The following is a 27,921-nucleotide window of genomic DNA, read 5'->3' as shown; positions in this document are numbered from 1 at the left end:
ATAATTAAAAGTAAGAAAAAAAGAAAAATAACACGCGCCAATTCTTATAATTCACCAACAGACATCAATTTACCAATCTCCTGAAATCTGTAGCGTGTCGAGGACACTTCCCACAGCCAGCGCTCTTGCACACCCCGTGTTTGTTGCACTTAGTGTCTCCAATGGTGTCCCATTAATCGTCATAGGGAAATTTACAATTCACATATTTACTTTATACAAATAAAAGTATGTACATATTGTATAAACTGTGCGTTTTTGTAGCATTCATCCACTGATTTCTTTATATATACTTTATATATATATAAAACTTAAAAGAAAATTATGTTTTGATGTTTTTTCCGCCCCAGATCCTCCATATATTTAAGCCCATCAGATTTCTTTCATTGTGATACAATATTTATAACTTTGCACGTGCATGTAACAGCTCTGATCCATTTTTGGTGGCCACATCCTCGGCAATATAAAGCCGAGCGGATCATTGATCTGCCTCACTCTCTGTCATGAGCTGTGGTGATGATGTGGTTCCTCCTTCTTCTCCTCTACACAGCTCACATCGAGCGGGTGATCGCACAAGGCAAGTAACTAATCTCTTTAGAGTCAACTCTATGTATTTGTGACAATATTTTTAAGCAAGAAAAACATGAATCCAGATTGTGTTTAAAGTTATTCCTTTACATAAACAATATGTAAGTTAAGGACAGCTGTTTTTGGAAGGTAAGCACATGCAGGTGCTGCAGGAAATATCTTGCTTAGTCTCAAAAATAATTTGTAATGACAAAGCACCAATGAAAAGTAAAACATGAAAATGGTAGTAATAATCATAATTGTAACTGTGAGCAGAAATATAGCAACCAGGTTCCAGTATAGAAGTTAAAGCATCAGGAAAAAGGAGATTCAAATAGAGTTCAATCTAAAACTATGAGGTTGACGTTTTTTGATTTTCTTTTTCTTTTCTTTTATCAAGATTTAAAATATAAAATAATCATACACAATCAGAAGAAATATTCTTACGGCTTTGTCAGCATCAGTTTAGATGAAGTGCTTAGTTTGGCACGTTTTAATGTCCGTTTAAAAACTGATAATGGATCATAATAGAAACAAATCATTCATTGATCATTTATTTTGACATTTCTTAATGTAATCCCATGCATAGTCAATTTTCTATCATGAAATCAGTGAACATTTCAAATTTGTGCCAATGTTTTATTTCAGAAAGATTTATGAAAATCACCTTAACTTCTAAAATATAGTAAAAGCTATCAACATAACATTTTTTGTTTCAATAGTTTCCCTATAAGAGAAAATGTGTACAAGCAAATATGCAATTAAGCATATAGGGGGAATAAAGTTTTCTAAATATAGATACTAAATGAATATTTACTGTACTTGGAGCTAAATATTCCCTATATATACTTCCTTTAATTAGTGTCAAATTAAATACTTTTAATTGACGAAACCTAAAAGGAAATTTTTATTTTTCTAAAATATTTTTTTTCATTTGATTTGAAAATTTGAGTTAAAGATTTTGAACTATTCCATTAAATAGAAACAAATGAAAGGGCATCAAAGGGTAAACAAAATAATGTTTCATGAGAGTCAGCCTCACAACGTTTTTATAAAATGTGACTCAATTATAAGAACATGTTGCCATAGAAAACATGTGTAGAGAGATCAGAAATATAAAAGTTATTAAAAAAAACATAAAACTGACTCGGCAAACTTAAATATTTCAACAAAAAATGACTGAAGACCATAAAATAAAGATAAAACATGCATATTGTGTATATATAAATACATCCTGAGTTGGAAATGTAATTAGAAATGTTATAGGTTTAGAGATTACTACTTACCTTGTGAAGAAATGTAATAAGTAATGTAACTATTTTAATAACTTCAGTATAACAGAGCAAAAGCCTTATTGTGATATTCTACATGTAAGCTTTTTAAAGAATATATTTCAACCCCTTTGTAATCACCAACATTTATATTAGTGCCTGTCATTTATTTACATTTTATTTCTCAGTAACTGTAACTGATAACATATATTTTGTCATTTAATCACGTGACTGTTACATGTAAGAAGTCACGTAACACTGCTTACTTCTTTATAAACTGTCCTGTCTTGTAACCAGGTGACAACAGGCTGATTCTCATGAATGGAAGCAACCCATGTGAAGGCCACATTAGAATCTACCATAAAAGCAAATTGGGCTATGTTGGAGATACATTTTGGAGCATGAACAATGCCAAAGTGGTGTGCAGGAGCACTCACTGTGATGAACCTGTGAGCACCTACTCAGACTATACGCAGTTGCCCATTGGCGAAGCCTGGCTCAATGAAGTGAACTGCACCGGAGAAGAGAGGCATCTGACGGAATGTACATACCCTGGTTGGGGCATAAAGCACTTCACAAATAAGAAGCTGATAAAGATTGAATGTTCAAGTAAGGCTACACTTTTACGTGTAACTAGTCACTCACTTTTACACTTCAAAATACACTAAGTACACCTTTAAATAGTCAGATCCTGTGCTGCGTAATAGCGGCTGAGAGTAATACTAAATGTGAAGAAATACATAATGATGACGTTGGCTGTTTATTTTAATGAACTCTTTTTGCTCTTCTAGATAAAATCCACATGAGCCTGGATGGATTTAGATGTGCGGGAGCTGTCCAGTACTCCACAGATAGGGAGAAGACATCTTCAGGTTACTTGTGTGGCGACAGCGGCTGGGGTAAGAGTTAGCATCGTGGATACAGTACACCTCAACAGGATTCAGTCTTTCTGAATGTTAGCGCTGCGTGAGTTCAAAAGAGAAATCAGGCCTGTTCTTTTTCACGTTAAGTACAAATAAAGTAACCAGCTGCGAGAGGAATATTAACGGTGGAAGATGAAGTGCAACAATTTGAAAATAGGTAAATAAAGTAAAGGTGCATTCAAAATTCTATTTGAGTAAAAGTATAGAAGTATTAACAGCTAAACATACTTAAAACATCAAGTAAAGTTGGAAAAATTGTTATTGAACCATCATCATATTATTGAGACATCAATGCGTAAGCGACATTTGACTGTGGTAGCTGGCTGAGGAGGAGCTACAGCACTTTATCTTCTTCATAAAAAGTCAGTTAGTTCATCCTGTGGTTCCCAACCGAGAGGTCTGGCGCCCTCCAAAGGGTCACAAGATAAATCTAAATAATAATAACGGTTCTGATCAGTGAGCGTTTTGACGCTTTCACAGTATTTATATGACACAACTTTTTGCAAAATGGGACTCTTTAATAAGCAGCTTTACTGTTTGCTTTTGACTTTGCAATGCATTGAAATGGATTTGTTTAGTAGGTATCAGGTATTGTGCTATGTTTAGTACTATGATGATGATCATTAAACACTGTATACTTGATCCCTCTCACATAAAGAACAAAAAGACGCCGATCTTTTGTGTAAAAACCTCAACTGCGGTGGATACAAGGAAATTCCTAAAGTCGAATGGATGGTTTGGAAGAGCTTCAAAGACTTTAAGAAGATGTCAATCGACTGTTCAGGCATTGGAGATGTAACTAACCTGTGGCAGTGCGCCACTAAGGAATTACCATCATGCAAAAGTCCTGCTTCTGTCATATGCACAGGTAACACACACTCACCAACTTAGAGCAGCCTGGTCTCCTAAAAACTGTGTTCCCATGTAACGAGAGTTTTCAATTACATTTTGAGGGGAACGTATTTTCTCCTGAATTACTTTAGTTTTTTTTACATATCAAATTGTTTCTAATAAAAGTCAGTGAAAGGACATGAGTGGACGATGTCAGGATGGATGGCTCAAACTCTATTTTAAGACAAACCATGATATAACCAAGTAGTTTTGTTTTATTTTGTTTCAATTTACATGTTTAAAATGGCGATTGTAATCCGGGAAAAAATATCCCTGTTTCCCTTGAAAGAAACAATGAATTAAGAAAATGGTTCATAAACAGATCATGAGAAACTACAACTCAGCGGAAACACATCAAATGTTTGTTCTGGGAGGCTTGAAAAACTGGAAAACGACATCTGGGAGCCTGTTAAAGACATAAACACCACTCCAGATGTGAGGTGCAAGCAAATGTATTGTGGTACCGCTGTCAAACAAAGTCCCACTGGCAAGCAGCTAACATGCACAGGTAATTCAAAAAATTAATATTCAATCACTTCTTTTTCACAAGCAACCTCAAAGCAACTACTCTGTCGTTGTATTTTAAGAAAACAATAATGGGACAAGAATTTGTCTTATATAATATTTCTTCAACTGTCAAAGAGTCTTTCATGTCACATTAATATTATACTCACTCACTAACTCATGATATCAACACTTTCCTATTATTTCTTCATTTCCACAGATAATGTTAAAGTGGTTCTGATGGACAAAGGAAACACCAGCCAGTGCTATGGTGCAGTTTATATTGAAGTGAATAACGCCCGTTGGCCCGTGTGTGCCTCCACCTGGACCGATAAGGAAGCTGAAGTGGTCTGCAGGGAGCTAAACTGCGGGAGAGTGAGTTTTTACTATCAGATTTAAGGAGCACTAATAAACACACAAGTAGAGAATAAAGACTCATTAAGTCAGCAAACTGACTCAAAAAAGTTTGCTAACATTAGGAGACATCAGCCACATCAGCCTCTGGTCACAGCAGACCAAGTAAGGCTGTAGCAGCAAAAACCCCGAGTGTGTTGTACTCAGCATGGGTGTGTTTTATGGCGTAACGTTTTTATTTTGTAATTGGAAGAATGTATTTTATTTATATCAGCAGTTCCAAATAGATTTTTTATATAATTGTTTTCTTCTTCTGCTTCATCATTATTGTTATTGTTATTGTTATTATTATTAATATTATTATTATTATTATTATTATTAGTAGTAGTAGTAGTAGTAGTAGTAGTAGTAGTAGTAGTAGTAGTATTACTTATACTGATAGCAGTATAAGTATTGTTTTTGTTTTTAATATTATAATTCATATTATTACTATTAGTAGTATTATTGTTGTTGTTTTTATTATTATTGCTATTATTGTTATTAATATTAGTATTAATAATGATAATACTAATAATAATGATGATACCAGTATAAGTGTTGTCATTGTTTTTAGTATTATAATTAATAGTATTACTTATTAGTAGTATTATTGTTGTTGTTTTTATAATTATTGCTATTGTTATTAATATTATTATTAATAATACTAAAAATAATAATACTGATAGCAGTATAAGTGTTATTGTTTTTAGTATTATAATTAACATTATCACTATTAGTAGTATCATTGTTGTTGTTCTTTATAATTATTACTAATATTGTTATTATCTCTGTTATTTTTGAGTCAATTGTTCAGCACAAATGAATGACTTGATTTCCAAATGATCATAAATGCTGTCTTCCAGATGATTAGTAAATATAAGAATACTAATAAAATACTAAATAACGGGATAATGGACAACGTGGAGTGCTCAGCCAAAGAATCCTCACTGTGGCACTGTAGAGCCAAGCGTGACAAAGATCATTTCAAATGTTCGTCCCACGCCTACGTAGACTGTGCAGGTGAGATACGCAGGCATCATATGGTGATAGACTCTTCCTGACATGACAGCTGTGTGATGTCATGTATTGATACGAAGTATATGTACAATTCAATTTGTTTCTGCCAAACTGTATGTAATAAGAACATGCGTTTAACGTGTTTGACAATTCTCTTGCTGTCATGGAACAGGGAGTTTGGATGTGAGATTGATGGACAGTCCTGGGAAATGTGCTGGGAGAGTGGAGATCCAGCATAAGGGCCTGTGGCACAGGGTCGATAAAAAACAATGGACAAGCATTAATTCAAACGTGGTCTGCAGGCAACAGGGATGTGGGAATTATTCCCAAGAGTATTCCACCAGTCATGTAAAATTCAGCCAGGGTTCAGGTGACTTTCTGGCTAAGAACGTCAACTGTCAGCAAAATGCCGAAAATATATCTGAATGTATTACAGGGGATATACAAATCCCAAAATCAACCGCGGCAGTGGCAGTGGGAATAACCTGTGATGGTGAGACTTTTTTCCCTTTGACCTTCTCTTGTGTTCTCTTGTGCCAAATTCCATTCTGTTACAGTCAAGATGTGTGTAAGTGAATTTGAATCTGTCCTCCACATTTCTGTTTGAGGTTTGAGTGAAAAGTGTAAAAAAAAGGCCATTTATACAGCTATTTTAGGGTTTCAACAGCTTACGGTGCAGGGTTATTTATTACCGTTATAAATACATCTCACGTTCTATACTGCTAACTCTAGTCTGTGTGGGGGCTTGAGCATAACCCAGCATGTATTGTGACGATACTAACGGTCTTCATTTTTATTTATTTTTTTCTGTCAGACCACAAGGTGGTATTTCTTAAGGGATCATGTTCTGGCGAGGTGGCGATAGAACACCGCAACAAAACCTTCTGGCTCTCTGGGTCCAAAGAGACGTGGAACCAAAAGACTGCAAACATAGTATGTCGGCAGATGCGATGTGGGAAAGCCTCACACTTCACTACCTCCAACACTAGTATGATGGAAGATGTTTGGAATGAATCTTACAGGTGCTCACCCAACACCACATCTCTGTTTGACTGTGAAACAACAACACGGCCAAGCGACCACAATGCTTCTGTTGCCATTGTGGAGTGCTCAGGTAATGTGACACGTGGTGTTTCACTCCATATTCAAACTTTTATTCGTCACGTATATTCAAGGTTCATTCCATATATTCAAAACTGTCATTTTTTCAATCTGCAAACGACTTCCTCATCTCTTTTGCTATTTCCCTTTTGGTTGCCACAACAGGAAAAATTAAGGTAAACCTGACCAATAAGTGTTGGGGGCATGTCCACTTTTGTGTGGACGGGAAGTGTGGAGGTGTGTGTAACGACACCTGGACAGACCATCATTCTCTGATGCTGTGTAAAAATCTGGACTGTGGGGACCAAATCCTACATCTCAATGCCAAGCCTGAACAATATAACGTGGCCTTCAAAGGTTTGTACCCCCACAAGAACTGGACCAACCTGGCCGAGTGCAACGCCATCAGCTTTAAAGCACATGAAGACTCCTGTAAGACAAACCCAGCCTATGTTGTTTGCTCAGGTAATGTATTTTATTTTATATATATATACTGTATATTCATCCAAAACAATTATTTAAAAAATATGATCAAAATTAAACTGTTCTGTTTATACTTTTGGTCAGCTTGAATGCTTTGTGGATTCTTACCACCTTAAAAATGTCTATTTACAAATGTCAATTGAGGGGGGTGATATTTTCAGTCGAATCTGGAGGGAAGTTAAACCAAAGTACAACATATTTGTTTTGGTGATCTGTCCGATGATCAGTATTAGACAACTGGTTCAGTTCAGTTTAGTCACTTTATTATCCCTGATGGGAAAATTGATTTGGCACAATAATACACAATAATACAACACATCAATCTCTAAAATTCAAATTAAGCAGAGTTATTAACCAAGGAAATGTTACTCCTATTGCACCAGATGATTCGGATGGATGGTCCACAAAGCACATATTAATCAGAGCGTTCCTATAAACTCTGATGTGCATAGCCACATGACATATTTAAATGGAAATAACTCAGGGTCATGAGACTGACTTCTTAAAATACCTTCCACAAAGTGAACATTATTGTTCAACATTATAAATAACTCTAAACCTTTCATTGTTTTGTTGCAGGTAGTGTCATGGCCAGATTTAATACTACCAGAGACAAATGTTCTGGAAACTTGCAGATGTACAATGATGGCCAGTGGCTCCCAGTTTGCAAAGAAGCTCTTCAAGACAGCAACATACGAAACATCATCTGTAGGGAGCTGTCATGTAGTCAGAATGACTTGAGTACTAATTTGCTGATTGAGTACTTCGGACCTCAATCAGCAGGGGGTCGTATCATTTCCAAAATACAGTGTTCTGGAAAGTCATTAACAGCATGTACTATGACTTTAAGTGAGGACAAATGCCCTCTTGGTGCCATCCAATGCTCCAGTATGTATAATTATTTTGTCTCAAATTGAACACTTTCGACATGTTTTCATTATGTCTATACTCCAGTGTCTTTGTCAAACTACAGCTTGTGTCTTGTCATATTTTCTCTATTTAATCCTTTCATGTTGGAAAAGTTAGAATGTGTATGTCCGAACAGTGTATAAGAAGAAGGAAATAAGCATATTTTCCAAAGTAAACATTCCTTTAACATCAACGCAATCTATAATCAGGGTTATTACGTTTACCCAACGATTAAAATATTAGCTAATCTTTAGACATTACAAATATGTGTAAGAGCCATTGTGACATTTGAGGATCACAGTGTAAGCTAATTTTGTCCTCAACATGTAATCCGCATTTTTAAGTTTTTGTTAATTAAGAGTTTTGTGAGTTTTGTATTTCCTGAATCTTCTCTCATCTCTCCCCACTGTGTTTTTTAGGCTGGAGTAAGCTGACACTGTCTGGCTCCAAGGCCTGCAGTGGATCTCTGTTTGTTGACACGCATGAAAAAACAAGTCATGTTTCCATTGAAGGCTGGACAGAAATTGATGGAAACAGAGTTTGCCAGGATCTGGAATGTGGCAAATTAAAGTCAAATAAGACTACAATTTCAAGCAGTAGGCCTACCACAAGCTTCAGCTGTGCAGCTGTAGAGAATCCAAAAAACATCTGGGCCTGTGAAAAGGACACCTCACTGCAAAGCGAAACAAATCAGACGCTCTTTATTGAATGTCAAGGTATAATATGTATTTCTTAAACCTCCTAAAAGTGAGACATGACACCAATAGTGTTTAAGATAATATAATCATTCCTATTGACCGTTAAAGGTTTGACATTTTAGGAAATAAAAGAGTTAAAGGAGAATATTGATACCACTCGCTACAGCCAGCAGACGATTGGCTTAGTGTAGCTTAGCATAAAGATTGTGATTAATTCACAAATTGTCAGGAGGTTATGAGTTTGATTAGTTTCTAGCTAACTAAATATACCAGCACGTAGCCCTCCAGAAAACTATAACTTGTTGTTGCTCCTTCAGTATTTGATCTTGTTGCTTTACTTCCTAGATGAGCCAAAGGTCACCCTTTCAGATGAATGTCATGGTGAAGTGAGGATAAATGACATTGGGGTGTGCGACAGTCATTGGAAAAAAGAATATTCAGGCATGGTTTGCCAACAACAGGGGTGTAGCTACGCCATTGATGGTCTCGTCAGAGTTAAACTGCTGGAGCCAGATAAGCAGTACCACCATGTCAGCTGTGAACACAACCATGTTCAAATGGGCGAGTGCAAGAGATTCCTGGCAAAGTGTGATGGAAATTTGGTGTCTATTCACTGTGTCAGTAAGTATGTATATAAGTGTATTACAGAAATAGTTTGACATTTTGCAATATTTAAATTTAAATTAATATTTAAAAGATGAACTCTCATGTCAGCTATAGCCAGGAGGCGATAAGCCTTGCTTAGTAAAAAGATAAGTAGCAGTGTGAAGCAGCTAGCCTTGCTGTCTCTGCAAAGTGAAACAAATGCCAACCAGCGCCTTTCCTAAAATGTCAAACTGTTCCTTTAATAACCACTACTAAGTTGAATTGTTAATATTTTTTAATTATTTGTACAGACGATGTCAAGTTCAACACCACAGAAAAATGCGGAGGTCAGATTCAAGTCAACTATGGAGATAATTGGGAAAAAGTGTGTCCTCTGACAGAGTCATTTCCCAAGAAACTTCTGAATTCGGAGATGCTGTGTGAAAATACAGATTGTAAAGGTTACAATAATAGCATCAATAAAAACAACAAACAGGTAAATCTTTTTATTCCAATTTCTATGAATGTTTCTGGCAATGTCCCACCCATTAGTCTAATAATCCACTGTTTTTTTAGCTGTCAGACTCTATGACTGAATGAAATGGTTTTTACTCTAAAGACAAGTTTAAATTTGAATTTCTAGGTCAGCATGGGAATAACACTGATTTGCGATAATGCCAACGACATCAAGTACTGTGTCCAACGCAAGACTTGTGACGGGCAGAGACCAGCTGAGATCTACTGTAACGGTAAAACCATCAATCCTCTCCCAATACGTCAGGCTGGTTCCCAACATACTCATTCAGTTTTTTTGGCATGGGAATCAGCTTTTGGTAATCTGTCAAATTTGAATTTATTTAATATAAAACCAATTTCTGATTTGATTACCTTGGCATAGAGTAACTCAATGAATCATGCAGCGTCTGCACTCTGTGATTAAATGCAGACAAGGCAACGTAAAAATATATTTCTACACAGAATTATCACTTCTAATAACTGCACAGCTCTTTCATTATAATTCAGATATGTTGTACATAATGTATAGTATTTTTGTTCTGATTCTGTGGCTTTGTTTGATTTCAGGGTACGTGGAGAAAGTAGAACCAACAGGTAAACCCGCTCCGAACCTCACAGTGACTATTATCCTGGTACTAGGATTTATTCTGGTTCTTGTGATACTCATTGTCATATTTGTACGAATCTGCATTGTCAACAAAGCCAAGGCGGTCTCGAGTGAGTATATTGTTCTATTACACATATCTGCTGCGAGCTGCTTCAGTTACAATTAAATACTGATTTAATGTCATTTGTTTCACTTTGAATGAATTGCCTTGAAAATGTGTTCCATTCCAACAGACAAAACTAAATCAACTTATCTATCCAACCATCCCGATCCTCAAGCTGTAATGAAAACAGGTGTACTGGAGGCTTTTTGCCACAAGAGGCCAGTCTTTCTGCATGCTGTCTATATTCTGACTGCTGTATAAGACCATTACAAATAACGGCATCACTGCTGCTTTTGTCCAGCATTTATATTTCAGCTCTTGTACTTGAAATATGAATAGCAGCATGTCAGTGCCACCCACCAACGCTTACTTTAAACTCTTACACACTGTTCATATTCTGACAGTATGAAGCGGGTCATTTTTTACCTTAATAATTAGTCATTTATAATGATTAATTAGTCTAACAAATGTCCAACCAGTAATGTAATTTTCATCCATAGATATCTTACCAGTCAATAATGAATTATTGATCTCATTCATGTTTCAGAGAACAGAGAGCGTTTTCTTTAGGTTTGACACTATTCGTTTATAGAGATTCACAATCACACAAAAGCCTCGGTTATGTCTATGCATGTATTGAAAGTAAAGGATAAAACAACATTTTTGATTGTTATGTTTCATCATAGCCATTGAAACCACCAATCAACGATGCCAACATGCCAACCCAGTGCACTTTTTCAAGATTCCCTTTACCTTTATCTGACCCCTCTGATGACTTCACAATCCCTTTGAATTTACACCAGCACATTCATTAATAATTAGGCAATATATTGGCTAATATTATATATTATGGACCACTTTAGGAAAAGCAATCAAATTTCAGGCTTAAAGAATGTCATTAGGGTGTTTTTACTGCTTTAAAATGTCAAAATGGGTCAAAGGGCACATGTCATGCTCATTTTCAGGTTCATATTTTGTGTTTCTACTAGAATATGTTTACATGCTTTAATGTTTAAAAATGCATTATTTTTCTCAAAAGAGTCACTTCCAACACATGGTGGTGCAAAAGAACAGGTCCTTCATAGAATATATGCGTTGATCCAAAAAAACAAACTTATACACGTGCATGGTTAAAAATGTTTGCCTTCCAAGTTCCTAATACCCAGCACCTGTTCACCAGTGACTCCCTTATGTAAGTTACGTAACATGACCAATGTGATTACCACGTAAATAAACACACACGCACAACATATAGCACGCATCAAGAATGGCTAAATCACTCTGTCAGTATTTTTCTATGATATATCCCCTTTAATATAATGATATGTCCCCTTTAATATTTGCATGTGTAGTGTACTAACTTCTTCCGGTCGTTTGTGATGCATGAGTTAAATGTCTCATGCTCTTTTGTTGCAGCGAGAATGTTGGCAAGAAAAGAAGTTGAGTTTGAAAGTGGCGACTATGACGACGTCATGGAAAAATCCAATGAAATGGAGGACCGGAGTCAGGCCAGTGAGTCTCAAAACCTTTGTTTTGTTTTTTGTAATTTGCTAAACAATTTGTGGAATGGTGAATCCTAATCAAATCTATCGTCGGTATTATTTTTATGTGAGTGTAAGAAATGCTAATATATAGTAGTATTTTATTTTACATTGCATTATGTTACATGTATCCCTATATTAATACTTAATTTCAAGTGTTATTTTATATATATATATATATATATATATATATATATATATACATATACTGTATGTATATATGCTATACCATAGTATTATTTTCAATTTATTTTCAATTTATTTCATATTATTGTATTATTGCTGTACATTGTATGTTCTTTATACTTTATATAGTTCACACATCATGTCACATTGCTGGATTTATTTATAACTCAGTTTTATAGTCTTAGGTACTGTAATGTATATATTGCATACAAATCTTTTTATTTTTCACCTTTCAGATTACTTTCTTTCTTTTTTATGTATTTTATTGAAATAGTTATTTTCTGTGGTCTTACCTCTTAGGTAGTCTCTTTGTTGCTGTAACATGAGAATTTCTCCTTGGGGAGTCTTACCTTAATATTCATACTTTATTTTAAAGTAAATAATAAGCATAATTGGAATATGGTGAAATCATCTTTTATGACTGAGTTTATGATGATGGTTTCATGTGTTCATAATGGAAACGCAGGGCATTGTGATTTGGAATGAAGGACATTGTGAAAGTGTCTTTGAATGTTTTCTTGCTGTTGTTTATGCAGGTTTCAGAGAAGAGGTTGAAGTGAAGAGCACTTCCTTCAATTCTTACAATAATATGGATGACGTGGCTGAGACTGAGCCCCTGACCGGTCAGGCTGCCACCTTTGCTGCTTCAGGAGGCAACTATGTCGATGAGGTTCCCCTCGATCACATCTCAGGAAAGTTTTGAACCATTTTAATCGCATCTTTTTCAGTTAATGCGAGACACTACATAGTTTTTTTTTCATGCACTTGATAATTTCAACATTTTGGAATATCTTGCTTCCATAACATGCTTTCTGCTCCGTTTGACGACCATTTTCACACAACTCTGGCTCACCACTTAGCTTTATTCCAGGCATCTGTGGAATAATCAGATGAGATGTAGATGAAAGATTAAAAGAGACTCTTTGTGTTCCCTCTTGACTTTAGTCATTCGTTTGTTTTCCTCACGTGCACTGATTCGCTTAAACTCAAACAGCCAATCAGAGAGTTCTTTTGCCGACCATATCGGCGGTATGGACGGCCCAACACACACACCATATTTTACAGTTTAATTCCTCTCTAAATTCTGAAGGTTTTTACTGATGGGTTTGTTCATATAGCATTCATAGCCGGATTTAAAACATTTTATTACTAAAAATATGGTGAAAATAGATTTTTTTTAATGGCTGTTACAGTATTTTTGGATTCATGGAGTGATACAAAGATATATCCAAAATTCCTTCTGTAAAGCCCTTCGACTCAACAAAATATTTGACAAAATATAAACAAGAATGTTGAACCTGACTTTATCCAATGTTCACATTTCAGTTCTGCAAATGTCTGCAAATTAGCACATATTTAATAAGGTAATGCAAGTAATCAACAAGAGAAGTTTCATGGTGGTATCTGTCATCTTATTCACCCTTTTAATACCAATACTTTGATAAATGTTCACAATGTCAGCAATCACACTGAGCAAACTTTAACATGCAGCTGTTTTATTCACCACAGATGGGGTGACCTACGAGGTGGACGACCCGCAGGAGAATTACGACGACATTGAAGCCTTCCCTGCAATCACTCAGACTGAAGCTGAAGTCCACGACAGCCCCCAAGTCACACCTGAGAGCGACGCAGCGGAACCTGTAGGATTAGTGGAGGGGGATGATGACTACCTGGTGCCGGGCTAAGACGGGTGAGCCAAACCTGGGTTTAGCTGGCAAAGCGGATCTCCCCAAACACCTAGCTGCCATTTACTCTGACGAAAAAAGTCTGAAATTACAGACGGACAAAACGATGTCACAGTAAATCTTTTTATTCAGCAGATATTCATGAAGTAACTTAAAAATTGAGTGTATTAAGAAAAACATGCATCTCTAGATAAAACTAATTAAATGATTCATACTGATAATTCCATATCAGACAAGATTGTACAGTTTATGAATAGAACAAAAGGTCGATCAGAGGTTTCAAATGTACAAAGTGTTAGCCTGCACAGGCGAGGAAGATGAGTGAGCACAATTAGCTTTCTCTTTAAATGTACAAAATGAGACGGAAGTGACAGAAACTTAGAGCGATAAGCAAAGCTATAAATCTTTTTTTGTTTTTATTATAAAATCTACTGCCTGTTGTTGATTTTATGGCCATTATGAAATGTGCTTAGAATGTTAAATAATCATATATGATCTTTTTAATTGTTTTGTTAAAAACAAATCTGATGTTAATACAGTAATAGATTTTCAATGATTTGCGTATGAGTTTATTTTTTGCAGTATTTTGTTGACTTGTCAACATCTATATAAAGAATGCATGCAGCAACAATGAAATAAATGTGACATGAGTCAAACTCACAGCTGATTCAGTAATCAGGTCATTTCATCGCATGGTTGTATTGTATATTTCTGAGTCTATAGGCTTTTTAAGAATGTATAACATTGAGATTTTACAGTCATATTCTTTAATATTTTCCTTGTTCTGCAAGAAACAAAGTATGCATATTTCCAAATATATATAAAACATGAGTATAATGTTCAGTTGGTTGTTATTGTCATCTTTTATTGTTTCGGTGTCTTTAACAACAATGTGGTTACATTTTGACAAAACCAATTTTTTTTTTTTTTTTAGCAATAACTGTATAGTGTGGATCTGTTGTGTGTCATTAAGTTTTGTGCAGCACAACTTTAAATTATCTTTAATGTCGAAACTTTTTGAATGCTCTGTTACCACTTTTAGGTTTTATCTTCTACCGACATCTAACGATGCCTCAGAGACTCATTGGAAATGGCTCAGATGTTGAGTATCAAACTGTATGTTATATACGTTATATATAGTTTGATACACAGCACTATAAGCCATTTTCTTCACAAGACATCGTTTGTAGAGTGACTCAAGGTTGCCTCTATTTCACTGTTGGTCTCATCTTAAAAAATGCAATAATGTCTTTCTAGTTATTTTATATCTATCCATTTTAATTTGTTACCTAAAACATTTCGAATACAATTTCATCTCAATGCATTTTAACATTCTTAATAATCACTTAAGCATTTCCCCCCAAAGGTTGAGACATAGAGAGAGAGCAGCTGCTCGCTACAAATGTTGACACGAGTAAGGCTATCCGTAAGGGACCGACATACTGGTGCTGCTTTTAAGATACTGACAGACCCGCTTGAGCCTCACATGTTCAGTCGCGCGTTAGCCAAGAGTCACTGAGATCACAGCGCCAGCGATACACCCAAAGGGACTCATTTGTGAGAAACAGCCCTCGTATGATATGTAAACATCACGCTCAGCCTCGCTGATGGAGGTCTTGCTGTGGGATCATGATTATGATTAGGTCTGCTGTGTGGCTGAAGCTGTAAATAAATACAGAGGAGCAGTAGTGCCCTGTGAGGGAAAGAGTGTCATTGGGTTGTTTCGTTGAATTTCTAAGATTCTAATAAGAAATCCTCTTTGTCGACAAAATAAATAATGTCTTGACAACACACATGTAGACTGAATGTCTATGCTTAATGGTTGTAGCCACCGTGACGTCACCCATGGTTTGTGATCTACCGTTTTGAAGCCTTGAGTTTCACATTTTGGACGTGGCCATCTTGTTTTTTTGGATCCAGAAGTGACCATATTTGGAAGATAGGGGAGGAGGGAAAGCACGCCCTAAAGCATTTCCTGCTTTATCGACTATTTTACTTTAAATGGGACCATAATTTATAAAGTGAACATCATGTTGTATTGGAGAAGACATGAAACTAGTGATTGAAAACTAAAACTCATTGGGAAAATGTTTACTGAGAAATCAAGAGAGAAGTAGCCTCATTTTCTCATAGACTTCTTTACAATCTGATTTATTTTTGCAACCAGTGGAGTCGCCCCCTGCTGGTCATTAGAATGAATGCAGGTTTAAGACACTTCACTCTTCAGAACCGGAGGCCACGTCCACTTACTTTTTACAATCGATGCCATTAAAGCTTAAATTGTGTTTATCGTATCATTTTCCAAAGAATACAATTGTTCTTATGAACAACAATACGTAACAATACAATACAATACAATAGTGAAATGTCTCAACAACTATCGCAATGAAATTTGGTACAGGCGTTCATCTTCCCCTGAGGTTGAATTGAAATAACTTTGGTGAGCCTTTAACTTTTACTCTAGTTTCTTCATCTTGTCAGATTGTTTGTCCAGAACTTGGTTTATGATCAAATTCCTGCAAAACGAAAGACATTGGCAACAGCCTCAGCTGTACTTTGAGATTAGTTCTAATTAGCAAATGTTAGCATGCTACCAAGCTAAAGTAATATGGTTAACATGGTGAAAATGATATTCAAGGATTCAAGGATCAGTTATTGTCATTCTGCAACACAGAAGGCAGCACAACAGAATGCAGGTGTAGTACATTTATGCTTCACAGGGAAAAAATGACAAAATAAGACAAAACTAAAATGGTGCTTTCCTCAACAACAAAAACAATGGTGAATTCTCTGGACAGATAATATGTCCGGCATCTTTAACATGAGGAAAATATTGTCAATCAGGTATGAACATCTCCTTGTATGTATTCCATTGCTGTAAACATTTTTGATCTGTTTCAGTTTGTGAGAGTTTTGAATAATAATGCAGTTGAAAGTGCTGTTCAACTACTGAGATTTGGGAAACATTAGTTGAGGCAAAAATAAAAAATATATAAAAATAATAAAGTCTATGAGGTTCTTCTTTTTTTGAGGACCTTTGACAAACCTTTATTTTATGTGAGTTTCAGTTTTAATCTATAGTCTATCACTTTTCAGGCTATATAACGAGGTTTTAGAATCGACGTTACATCTTTGAAATGCAACTTTTAATATTCTGAAAGAACATGGAACATCCTCAACGTCTAAAAATAAACCCTATGACCAAATGTTTGTATCCTCATGTTTCAAATATTAATCTGGAACACTCTGACCTGTCTCCTCTGCTGGCTGTGGCTCTTGTGGATCCTTGCACTAATTTCTTCGAACACAGATCAATGTTGAGAAAAGTTTCTTCAACCACCTCATGATGGCTTTTTATAGAGGTAACAGACAGACGAGCCATCGGCTGCGAGAAAGACCAAGGTTGTGGTGATTTTCCACAACAAACTGTAAGGTATTATTAATAGTGCTTGTGTGTGTATGGTGTCATCCAGAATCCCTGCTTGACTACGGCTGTGTGTGTGTGTGTGCGTGTGTGCGTGCGTGCGTGCGAGGGGCAAAAAAACAGACAATAACAGCGAGAGAGAGGACGCTACAAGCTCCATGATGAAATCCAAACTAGAAACACATGACCAATGTGTGCCCAAATACTATATTTAGTATAAAAAAGAAAAATGCCATATTTGTTCCGATTGGTCTAAAGTCTTGAACTCTGGGACATCAATTCTTTGGTATCTACAATCAAACGTTTATCAATGGTCAAAGTCAGGATTTTTGAAAAGTTAGACAAAAAGGCTAACATTGGGTTTAGTAATTGTGTTCCATATTAAATACAATTTTTTTAACTGCATATGTTTGTATATCTTCGATATTATGAGTTCATAGATACCAAATATTTGATTGTGTTCCTTGTAGTTCCTGAGATAGACATTTTCTTACCATACTACATTTAGTCTTTGAACACATGAGACTAATGTTTGTTTCCTAAAATATAATGAAATATGACAAACAAAAAAACAGTAGTGTGCTCCATGTGCCCAAAAATTAAATGTAGTATGATAAGTAAAACTCACAAGTGACATACAGATTCTTGTCTTCAGATTAGGGCTGAGGCAACACAGAGAACATTTCAGGTGCGGGCACTAATGGGTTACAGTGTTTTCATTACCTCCGCCATGGTTTGGTTTGTTAGTTTATCTGTTGATTACAGAAAAAACTAATCGCCCGATTTCATGAAACTTGGTGGAAGAAAGAACAAGTTCAATTTTGCAGCAGATCACAAATCACGAGGCGGATAAACAAATGAGTTTTTCTTTTGTCACTTGATGTGTTCATGTAGTTAAACATGTGTGTGTGTTCCTAAGTGAGGCTGTGTGCCTTTCTGTGTTTTCTGTTTTATCTGGCTGCAAGATATAGTATATTTCCCCTCGAACACAATAAAGTTAAAGTTGAACCAAGAAAAATAACAATCAGTGTTCTTGTTTAAGCTTTAAACTGACAGATGAAACATTAGTAAATTATCTATACCAGGGGTCTTCAACGTCTTTCAGGCCAAGGACCCCCAAACTGGTGTAGCATGGAGCAGGGACCCCCTACTGTGCAAAATAAATAAAAAAGAATAATTATTCATAAAAAATATATTTTGAAGTTGAAGACCTATACCATAATTTCTGCATTTTCATTACTCCACAATATGTCCAGGTGATATAACTGTACAGGCACCTCTGTGTGAGAACCACCGGCCTAGGGCACCAAAAGGGCCAGAAATATAAGTCTGTTATATTGCATGATGGCAACACTGATGATTTACTAAGATGCGTTCTTAGAGTATCAGAAACATGACAGCCTTGTAGATAAAATAAAGTGGAAAGTCCATGACCACAGCACCTTTCATAACAGCACAAAATAATCTTTATTTGGCAGGCAAAGGAAATCATGTGATAAGACTCAATTTTCTTGTCGATGTAGTTTCCAGGAAATTATTCTTTGCTTATCTGTGTGTACTCTTAAAAGTTATCAGCAAAGCATACGCTCTCTGTCATACGCAAAAATGTGAAGAACATTTTTTTGTTTTTTTTTCTAAATATATTTTTACATTTGGTTATTTTGTATAGCAATATTTTTAATGTTTGCAAGAACACTGGTCGTGTAGGCATGCAAAACATTGTTTCCATCTTTTCAAACACTAAGGCTGTTACTGTATGTGTGTGGAGGCCAGCACAGACGGCTTTGTGATCACATTTACTTGGCTGTATTAGTGTTAGTATGGTAGGCCCGGATGTGCAGTTGGGCCCAGGGGTCAGCTGAAAGATGACCCTGGTTAGTGTAATGCCATAAATATGCTGCAAAGCATGAGGGGGGCCAAACGGGTTCAGGAACCGGGCCAAGTTTAAGTCCGACACGTCCCGACATCCATCAGTGGAAAGCAGATCGCCAAGAGATTATTAAATGTAAAGGGACTGAAGAAGGTCAGTGAAGTAGGTGAAAGGGGGGATAAAAACTGAGACACAGCGATCTGACATCGGTCATGCTCTAACGTCAAACAGGTTAATATGAAATCTGCCAGAGAGAGTGGATGAAAACACCAAGACTAAGTGGATGGATGGACTTTTGTTAAGGAACTCAGTCACAAGAATGGTGAACTCAAATGCACGACTCCGAGACGGATGTAAAGTAACAAAATAAAATGCTTTACTGCAAAAAAAGTACAAAACAATAGCGCTCACAAGGAGGAATACAAACAAACAATCAAAATAAACAATCACTCATAAGGAGGAGAACAATGAATAACACAAAGTACTAGACAAAAGATCACTCTCTCAGAGGATATCATCAATTTAAATACAAAAACATAAACTTTCACAAAGTGGCACATGGAAAAAGCTAACCTGACCTGATCACTAGACGATACTCACAACACATGAACAAGTACGAACCGGCACAAGACAAGGGGGGAGGGGAGACACTATTCAAGTATGAGGTGAGAGGGCACAGGTGGAAACAATCAGGGGCGGGGCAGACAATCACACCAAGGAAGGAAGTAAAAGAAGACATGACACAAGGGTAAGAGAACATTTCAAAATAAAACAGGAAGTGCACGACAAGACTAGACATGAGTGAATCTAACTACACAAAGTGCACATGACAACCACAGACTAACATGAAAAACATGAACATGAATACAGTTAACATAACTGACCAGACACAACAGCTTTTCATACAAACATTTTAGTGCTTCAAACAATAAAATATATAAAAGCAATGTGTGTGCGTGTGTGTGTGTGTCAAATAACATAAAATAAAATTTATTTATACAGCCCAATATCACAAATGATACATTTGTCTCAGTGTGCTTTACAGACTGTACAGGTTACGACACCCTCTGTCCTTAGACCCTCGCATCGCACAAGGAAAAACTTCCTAAAAGAAACTCCATAATTAAAGGGGAAAAATGGAAGAAACCTCAGGGAGAGCAACTGAGGAGGGATCCCTCTCCCAGGACGGACAGACGTGCAATAGATGTCGTGTGTACAACATAAACAACATAGTACAAATACAACATTTGACAGAAATTATGTTGTGTTGAAAAAGATCGCTACATTCACTTCACACTAAGCCATGTTGTACATTTAATTAAAAGTAAATGTATAAGTTGTCTTGAACACTGTTTAAGGCAAAGTCATCTCATTGTGTTAAGTGCGTGTTGCCTCCTACCTCCATGTGTCTCTTCTTCGCCTCGAAGGCGCGGAAAGGAATCAAGAATGTACAAGCTGGGAAATGAAGAAGGCCCCTGATTTGTGTGGCTGCTTTCTTTGCAGAGTGTCATCATCATACTATAATGACAGACGTCAGTGTGTGTGTGTGTGTGTGTGTGTATGTGTGTGTGTGTGTGTGTGTGTGTGTGTGTGTGTGTGTGTGTGTGTGTGTGTATCTGAGTTCTGATTATCTCGCCAAACCTTAGACCGATCTACTTCAGGCTTGGAGTGTGTATTGCTTAGGACCCGGGGGAGTGCAGTGCCACTTGCGGTTATTGGGATCAACGGTGCCATTATGTTGTGTGATAGAAATGAGGAAGTGTGTGTGTTTCTTAAAAACGTTGCATGTTTATCCGTACTGTTGCACTACAGGTACCTGGCCAAAAAGATGCAATGCTCTTTAAAGGAAGACGTCTCTGTGTGTCGGCCAGTCTGAACTTTGACTTTCTTCCAAAGCCTTCATCAAACTTGGGGCAAACACATTTAATGGGGCTTGATCTTTATTGAGCTCATAACATCTTCATGGCACTCATGATGTGCAGACTTTAGCGTTGCTATGGTAAATGCGTGCATAGACTTACTTCGCTCATCAGCATCACATGTGCCTTGTGTGCCAGTACGCTTTAAAAAACCCTCCTGGAGATCAGTTGCTCGCTCTCTTCTCTCTGACACACACATTTGGTTTTTGATTGGCATTCTGGTTTGTGTTGCTGCACGATACAACACCTACACTACTGAACTTACTGATTACACATGCCACTGTTAGTTTACATGCTCCTCTGTATTCTTTAAATTGATAAATCATTTGTTAATTGGCTTGGTATAGTGAACCCACCTGTTTCTTATTTTTTTATTCATCAAAGATTTGATTACAAAATCTATATAAAAATAACAAAATATAAAAAAGTTGATTTTATAAATGGCTTAGCATTTCTGAACTTGATATTTAAATTGTTGATCAATATATATTTAATATACATGCACCATGCATCTACAGTACATCTGTCAAGATGTACAAAATATATCAGTAATTAATCAAATTATTTCCTTTTAGTTGGCATGCAAGTGACATGATAATTCCACACACAGCTGACCAGATGGTGATATAATAGATGAGCATGTGTGGCCTGGTGCTTGCAGATCATAGTGATATTTGGAAACACGTGCTGAACGGTATCAACATCATTTCTATAATCGCTGTCCACAAAACTCTGTTTTACTCTCTCCGCAGCACTAACAATGGGTTTGTGTGCTGTCATGTACGTCTTAACATTCCTATGGTTAAGAAGTTGTAATTTTGCACTATAACACTTTTACATGTATTCAGAACAGAGCAGAAACTGACAAGGAAATCCAATTGCACAGACTTGAAAACTTTATACTGGATAACAACTACAAAAAAACAAAAAGGCACAAAAAACATGGTTCATGAACAAAGATGCATTTTCATTTTCTAATCATTTATTAAATCAATACAAGCAAGTACATTTATTCTGGGATTGTAATTAAAGGTGTACGCCTGTATTTTAATGTTGCACTGCAATAAAGTTTGGAGATTCACAGATTAAAATAATTAAAATAAATGGTGCAGCAGAAGCTCGGACATCTGAGTTTTGGTGGAGCTCCAAAAACACTGGATCCTACTTTCCCACAATGCAAGTGTCCACTTCTTGAGTTTGTGTCAAGTTTGTAATGCAGGCTAACTCTTTAAAATGTCAAAGTTTAAAGCCCGATCCAAGATAACCCCAACCACATCATCGGGAATACTTTTTATAACAGAAGACATTATATTATATTATTATATTATTACTCTAACTGAACTGAACACACGTACAATCTTTGGAGTGTCCCTTTAAGTGCAAAGTATTTCATGTTACTGTACATTTCTGTTCTAATACATTTCAGGGGGCAGTCTTGTAGATATTACTTGTAGCAGTCCCTCATTCTTTGGTACTTGTCATCCCCGCAGGCTTGATTTTAGTATTTTGTTTATTGGTTTATTTGAATTTAAACCCCTTCATACATACCTCCTTAATATAAAAGATACATTTGTTTATAATTGAAGAGGTGTTCCACCACATCATATTTTATATGTATCTGACTTTTCTACTTACTTTGCATCATTAGATTTTACATTTAAAACATATGATCTATAAAATATCATGCTTTTTTATGGGTCAAAATACCCAAGCAGCATGGCTGGATTGACCTGGTACCTCTACAAAACAGAGCCACATATATTATGATGCAGGACCCACCTTAGTTGTACTTTAGTGGTGCAAGTTGCTAAAATCAGCTCTATCTTGATTTACTACTTACATTTAACGCATCAGTAAAAATAAGAATGCAATAATCCAAACCAAGAATATAATGTATAATATGTATTTTGACTATATATATATAGTCAAATACATGATAAGTAAGTAAGCATTTTGCTTACAATACTTTACGTAAATACATATTTGAATGCCAAACTTCTACTTCAGTGAAGGATCTGAATATTATTCTACCACAGGAACTCCAGCATATGTGGACTTTATGTAGTTGTCTGAATCCTCCTGTCAAATGGTCTTTTAAATTGACTCTAGGACACAACCTTTAGAATTATGTCTCACCTCTCCAAATGATGTAAACACCATATGTGTCATCATTGCAATACCATGCCTGATACTAGGCACCTTTGATTGCATATTTGACATGCTGTCTAGGCTTCTAAAAGCTTTAGATTGTATAAGTATTAGGCCTCCACTTCGCCATGTCCAGTATTATTCCTTGACTTTTTCTTTTTCTGCTGTCTCCTGCTGCCCGATCCCATGTACCTTCTTGAGCCAGTCCTTCTCCACATAAGCTCTAACTACCCCCACTGTACACCTCTTTCCTACATCTAGAGCCAGGAGCTTACCAAACATCTCCATGGCTTCTGGAGTGAACCTTTTCCACAAAGGAGGAATGTCCTCATCAGTGTTGGGTCTCTCCTCCATTCTGCACCAGTCTGCAAACTCCTGGTAGAAGTCATCCGATTCCATGCAGCACTCCCAGGGGAAGTAGCCCGTAAGGATGCAAAAGATAACCACCCCGAAGGCCCAGGTGTCCAGGCTTGGTTCCACACTAAGCGGAGGAGCGGTCACTTCTTTCTGGCCCTCCATCAGGGCCACGGTACAAAGCTCCGGGGCCATGTAGGGCAGGGTTCCTGTGATAAAGCGTATCAGAGTGCCTCTCTTCTGGGCCAGGCCAAAGTCTGCCAGCTTGACCTGGCAGCAGTGATTGTCCAATAGGAGGATGTTTTCAGGCTTGATATCACGGTGGACCAGGCCATGGCTGTGGATGAACTCCAAAGCACTGGCGATCTGTAGGACACAACGTTTTACCGAAGATTCTGGGATACCCACCTAGAACAATCAGACAAAGGAGGGATAGGGCTCTTTGTTTTAGAAGAAAAAGTGAGCACTCATCACAAAGCACCGCATTAAGAAAGAAAGGCTGGATCCAAATGTCCACCCTCCGGACTTTCAGGCATCAAGTTTGTGAGGCTGCGAGTCTGCATAAGACATGCCTTGCAAATTAAGGTTTTATACAGTCACTTGTGTGTGTGTGTGTGTGTGGGGCGGGGGTAATGCTCTCTTGTTGATGACTGTAGCATTACCTCGGATGATAAATAAGGCTTGTATGTTTGAACTGTGGTGCATTCAGGCAATTGTAGTTGTAATTTTGGTCTTGGACAGATGAGGCCCACCGGATTTCTTGCATTGTGGATTTTGGAAGCCAAATGCACTAGTTATGTTTGCAAGTGCACTGAGGTCTGGACATTTGGATTCAGCCAAAAACATTTCCCACACTAACAGCATTGTTCTAGGGATAGCATGTCAATACCGTCGACTGTATAACACGCTTAAGTAATATGGTGAACGTGAATGTCAGTTTGGACATTATGATTATGTTAACATGCTGACATTAGCAATCATCTCAAAGCACCGCTGTATGCAATAAACCTCACAGAGCCGCTAGCGTGGCTGTCGTCTTAGTGTCTTAGTCCTATTCTGCTAATGTTTGTCTCACCTTTGGCTGGATGACAGCAAACAGGTCCCTCCCAATGACTAGCTCCTGGGCAAAGCAGTAGTGCTCATTAGAATGGAAGGCAATGCCAAAGAGGCCCACGATGCAGGGGTGGCAGGACAGGTGTAAGGAGATGCAGTACTCCCGCAGAAAGCCCTGCAGCTTAGTCGAGGCTTTGGGCATCACTTTCAAGGCCATGGGAGTCCCTGCAGATTATTCATACAGTGGTTATTATTATCACTGTTCATGCACATCGTCTTTTTCTTACTAAAGAGATAAAGTGTTTATGACAACTTAACCACTGCGCTGATAATAAGTACTACCTTTAAACTGTAATAGTTATCTAATAAACCCCCCCCCATTTCAATGTTGTTGTTTTTTATTCATAACCTCCAGGCCTCGAGCCAGCCAGCCTCCTGCCAGCTGGTGCTCTGCATTCCGCTGTCTCCTTTGTCTACACCGACACAATCATTGCTGCACTTTGGCTCGACTGATGTCCTCTCAGGTCGCCTAGAGTTTGAAGTTCCCATCCCGCCAGAGGAGTGCAGTGAACCTATTACCTATTTTTCAAATAGTATATTTCCCACCTCTCTGTAAATGTCCTTCCTGAGCTCTCTCTCTCTCTCTCTCTCTCTCTCTCTCTCTCTCTCTCTCTCTCTCTCTCTCTCTCTCTCTCTCTCTCTCTCTCTCTCTCTCTCTCCAGTTAAACCTTGTGTGCTATGAATTACAACTCATTTGCATTGGCTGAAAGGTGAAAATTATCTATTTTCGTAGATTGTAATGATCGCTCAATTTTTGGTATTTAGCACACCTACACAAAATTGTAACTGAGCTGACGGTAACAAAAAATAATACAAATTTATCAAATAATATTTTTAAAAGAAAACTACATTTGTTCAATTTCTGACAAATCTATAAAACAAAAGGCAATTTTTTAGATACCAATTTGTGCTATTAAACACATCAACTCCTGCTCTTTTCTGGGGGAAAAAGGGCCTAATATTATCAAGTTTCAAATACTTTCTGAACATGATAATATTACTGTAATTGGTGGTAATTCTCTTCTGAAAGTGATTAAAAATCAAAGTGCAGTCATACCCCTGAAGCGATGTGTTACTAGCAACACTTTGCCGTATTTCCCTCGGCCGATCTCCTTGATGATGTTGAAATGTTCCTGGATCTCCCGCTGACTCAGGCTCTGTGCCGTCAGCTCCATCAGCTCGTCGATCAGGCTGCCGTCAGCGAGGCCCAGCTCAATCATCTTAATGCACATAAGGACAGGACCAAACTAATCAAATCGTAGGGGGTTATGAACACACATAGATTTTAGACTGCAGATTACATGCATACTTATTGGAATATATTGCACATCAAAAAACAGCAATTTTTGATCAAATATCTTCTAAAGCCTATAGAACAAATAATTTCTGCAGAGGTGAGAAAGTAAGCAGGGTTTGAACGTCTCTCTCTAGCTCAGTATGCAACAGTATGAATATCATCCAGGAGAGAATGTCTGAAAAGGCAATAGTTTGTCCTTATTAATGAAACAGAAAGTGTGAACATTTGATTTTCATTTATATCATTTTATGTCTAACCTGTACTGTACGTTTCTAATATGTTATTAGGATTTGGTGACAAGCGACTACATTGGCTACATTGACCGATAACTTGTCCTGATCATGGTGGCCTAGTGTTTAAGATGTGTACCATTTAACTGCAGTGTTCGATTCTAGCCGATGAAAGGAAGCATGAATGTTATTGCGCATAATAAAGTGAATTCTATTTTATTTCTCTTTTGTTTCCACGCTATGGCAAAAATCTTTGGATATTTGAACTCTGTCCTCTGACCGCTGTATAACACATTGTCCTCTGCTGATTACATTTATTTAGTTTGTAGCAGTCCCACAGTCTCTGATACTTGTTGTCATTTCCCTTTTCCAAATGTATTTAAACTACATGTCACGACCCCCCTGAGTTGATTGGAGGTTATTCAGATCACCTGTTGGCTCCTAATTAAGAATTGAGATCAGCTTGGTGCATTTCCTCTCTCGGTTTAGGAGAGGTGGAGAAGTGCACACACAGGATATTCTGATCCTTCCTCCACTTAATGCAACAAACTGAGGATGATTTTGAATATTCTGAAACCTAGTTGGAGTGATTATTTTGTTTATTTGCTTATTTTTATCCAAACACCCTTAATACACAATTCCTTATAATCAAAGAGGCATTTGTTTATTATTAAGGTGATATTTTATTATAATTGAGTTAATTGTTTTACTCTCTGAGTAAAAATGTTTTAGTTTTATATTTAGGAACTTGTTCTCTGGTTTCTTCCCAAAGTTGAAATCTGGGGACACAATTTCATCTTTGTACATTTTCCATATTTTATATGTATTTGATCATCTTTTTATCCCAAATAACTACTTTTCACACTTGTCTTTAAGCACACATTCACATATCGCTAGTGAACCGTATATGACAAATACAACTTTGCATCCTTAAATTGTTGAATAATAAAGTTTATGTAAAATGTAGAAAGACCTTTTTTGAGTAATTGTATTACGTTTGACCTGTCATCATTTGTACGTAATTGATCAGACATTGCACTGAAATATTTAGTTCTCTTGCTATTCAAATTTGCTATTTGTTATAGCGTTCTATGGTAGCCGTATTAATATAACTTGATATGAATAGATATTGATCAGTTTCAAGACTTACCTTTTTTTCAATTGGTTTCCAATATAATCCCTGGAATCTGAAAACAATGAATCAAACACACTCACACCACCATGCTGAAAGCTGACAAAATACAGATAATCAATATGTTGTAAAAGTGCCGGATGAGTCTCTGTCCTGTCTGTCCTCCACCTTCTCTGCGGGTGCATGAATCAGTGTGCAGAGTGGACCTGAGAGCTTTTCACTGACCAGCACGCAGCTCTGCTCTCATCTGCTGCGATGGGGACGGAGCCCACTGACAGCTGATTACAAACTGCTTCTGAAAAGGGCATAGGCTACACACACACACACACACACACACACACACTGGCCTACATACAGTATAATCAGCTGCAAATGTATTGTAAGTATATGTTATGCATAAGCATATGAAAAGCATTGACATACAGTTTGACACAGATAACTGTCATTTAAAATG

General features: G+C 37.0%; 2 protein-coding genes across 3 annotated transcripts; one reads left to right on the top strand and one right to left on the bottom strand.

Annotated features, from left to right (window-relative positions):
• The first annotated feature begins 513 nt into the window (after positions 1–513).
• Positions 514–14,789, top strand: LOC115011029 (scavenger receptor cysteine-rich type 1 protein M160). The gene is made up of 19 exons (XM_029435958.1): positions 514–574; positions 2,133–2,444; positions 2,627–2,740; positions 3,417–3,626; positions 3,972–4,157; positions 4,374–4,528; positions 5,410–5,566; positions 5,736–6,056; positions 6,378–6,677; positions 6,830–7,129; positions 7,727–8,035; positions 8,476–8,772; positions 9,100–9,375; positions 9,651–9,835; positions 9,983–10,088; positions 10,423–10,572; positions 11,982–12,077; positions 12,829–12,984; positions 13,802–14,789. Exons 1-19 carry the CDS (start codon positions 514–516, stop codon positions 13,978–13,980), a joined length of 3,870 nt encoding a protein of 1,289 aa, XP_029291818.1. The 3' UTR covers positions 13,981–14,789.
• Positions 14,790–22,131: 7,342 nt separating this feature from the next.
• On the bottom strand, positions 22,132–27,618 carry LOC115011209 (serine/threonine-protein kinase SBK1). Of its 2 annotated transcripts, none has more exons than XM_029436258.1 (4): positions 27,486–27,618; positions 25,866–26,028; positions 24,771–24,973; positions 22,132–24,103 (listed from the first exon to the last, which is right to left on the bottom strand). In XM_029436258.1, the coding sequence occupies exons 2-4, from the start codon at positions 26,026–26,028 to the stop codon at positions 23,480–23,482; spliced, it is 990 nt and encodes a 329-aa protein (XP_029292118.1). In that variant the 5' UTR covers positions 27,486–27,618; the 3' UTR covers positions 22,132–23,479. The 2 variants fall into 2 exon arrangements, with proteins under 2 accessions (XP_029292118.1, XP_029292119.1); XM_029436259.1 differs by lacking the exon at positions 27,486–27,618 and adding an exon at positions 26,648–26,674.
• Between the last annotated feature and the right edge of the window lie 303 nt (positions 27,619–27,921).

This window comes from Cottoperca gobio, chromosome 7, assembly GCF_900634415.1.
Source record: "Cottoperca gobio chromosome 7, fCotGob3.1, whole genome shotgun sequence".
NCBI lineage: Eukaryota > Metazoa > Chordata > Actinopteri > Perciformes > Bovichtidae > Cottoperca > Cottoperca gobio.
The sequence above is the reverse complement of the archived record's forward strand: the minus strand, read 5'-3'. Positions and strand labels throughout refer to the sequence as shown.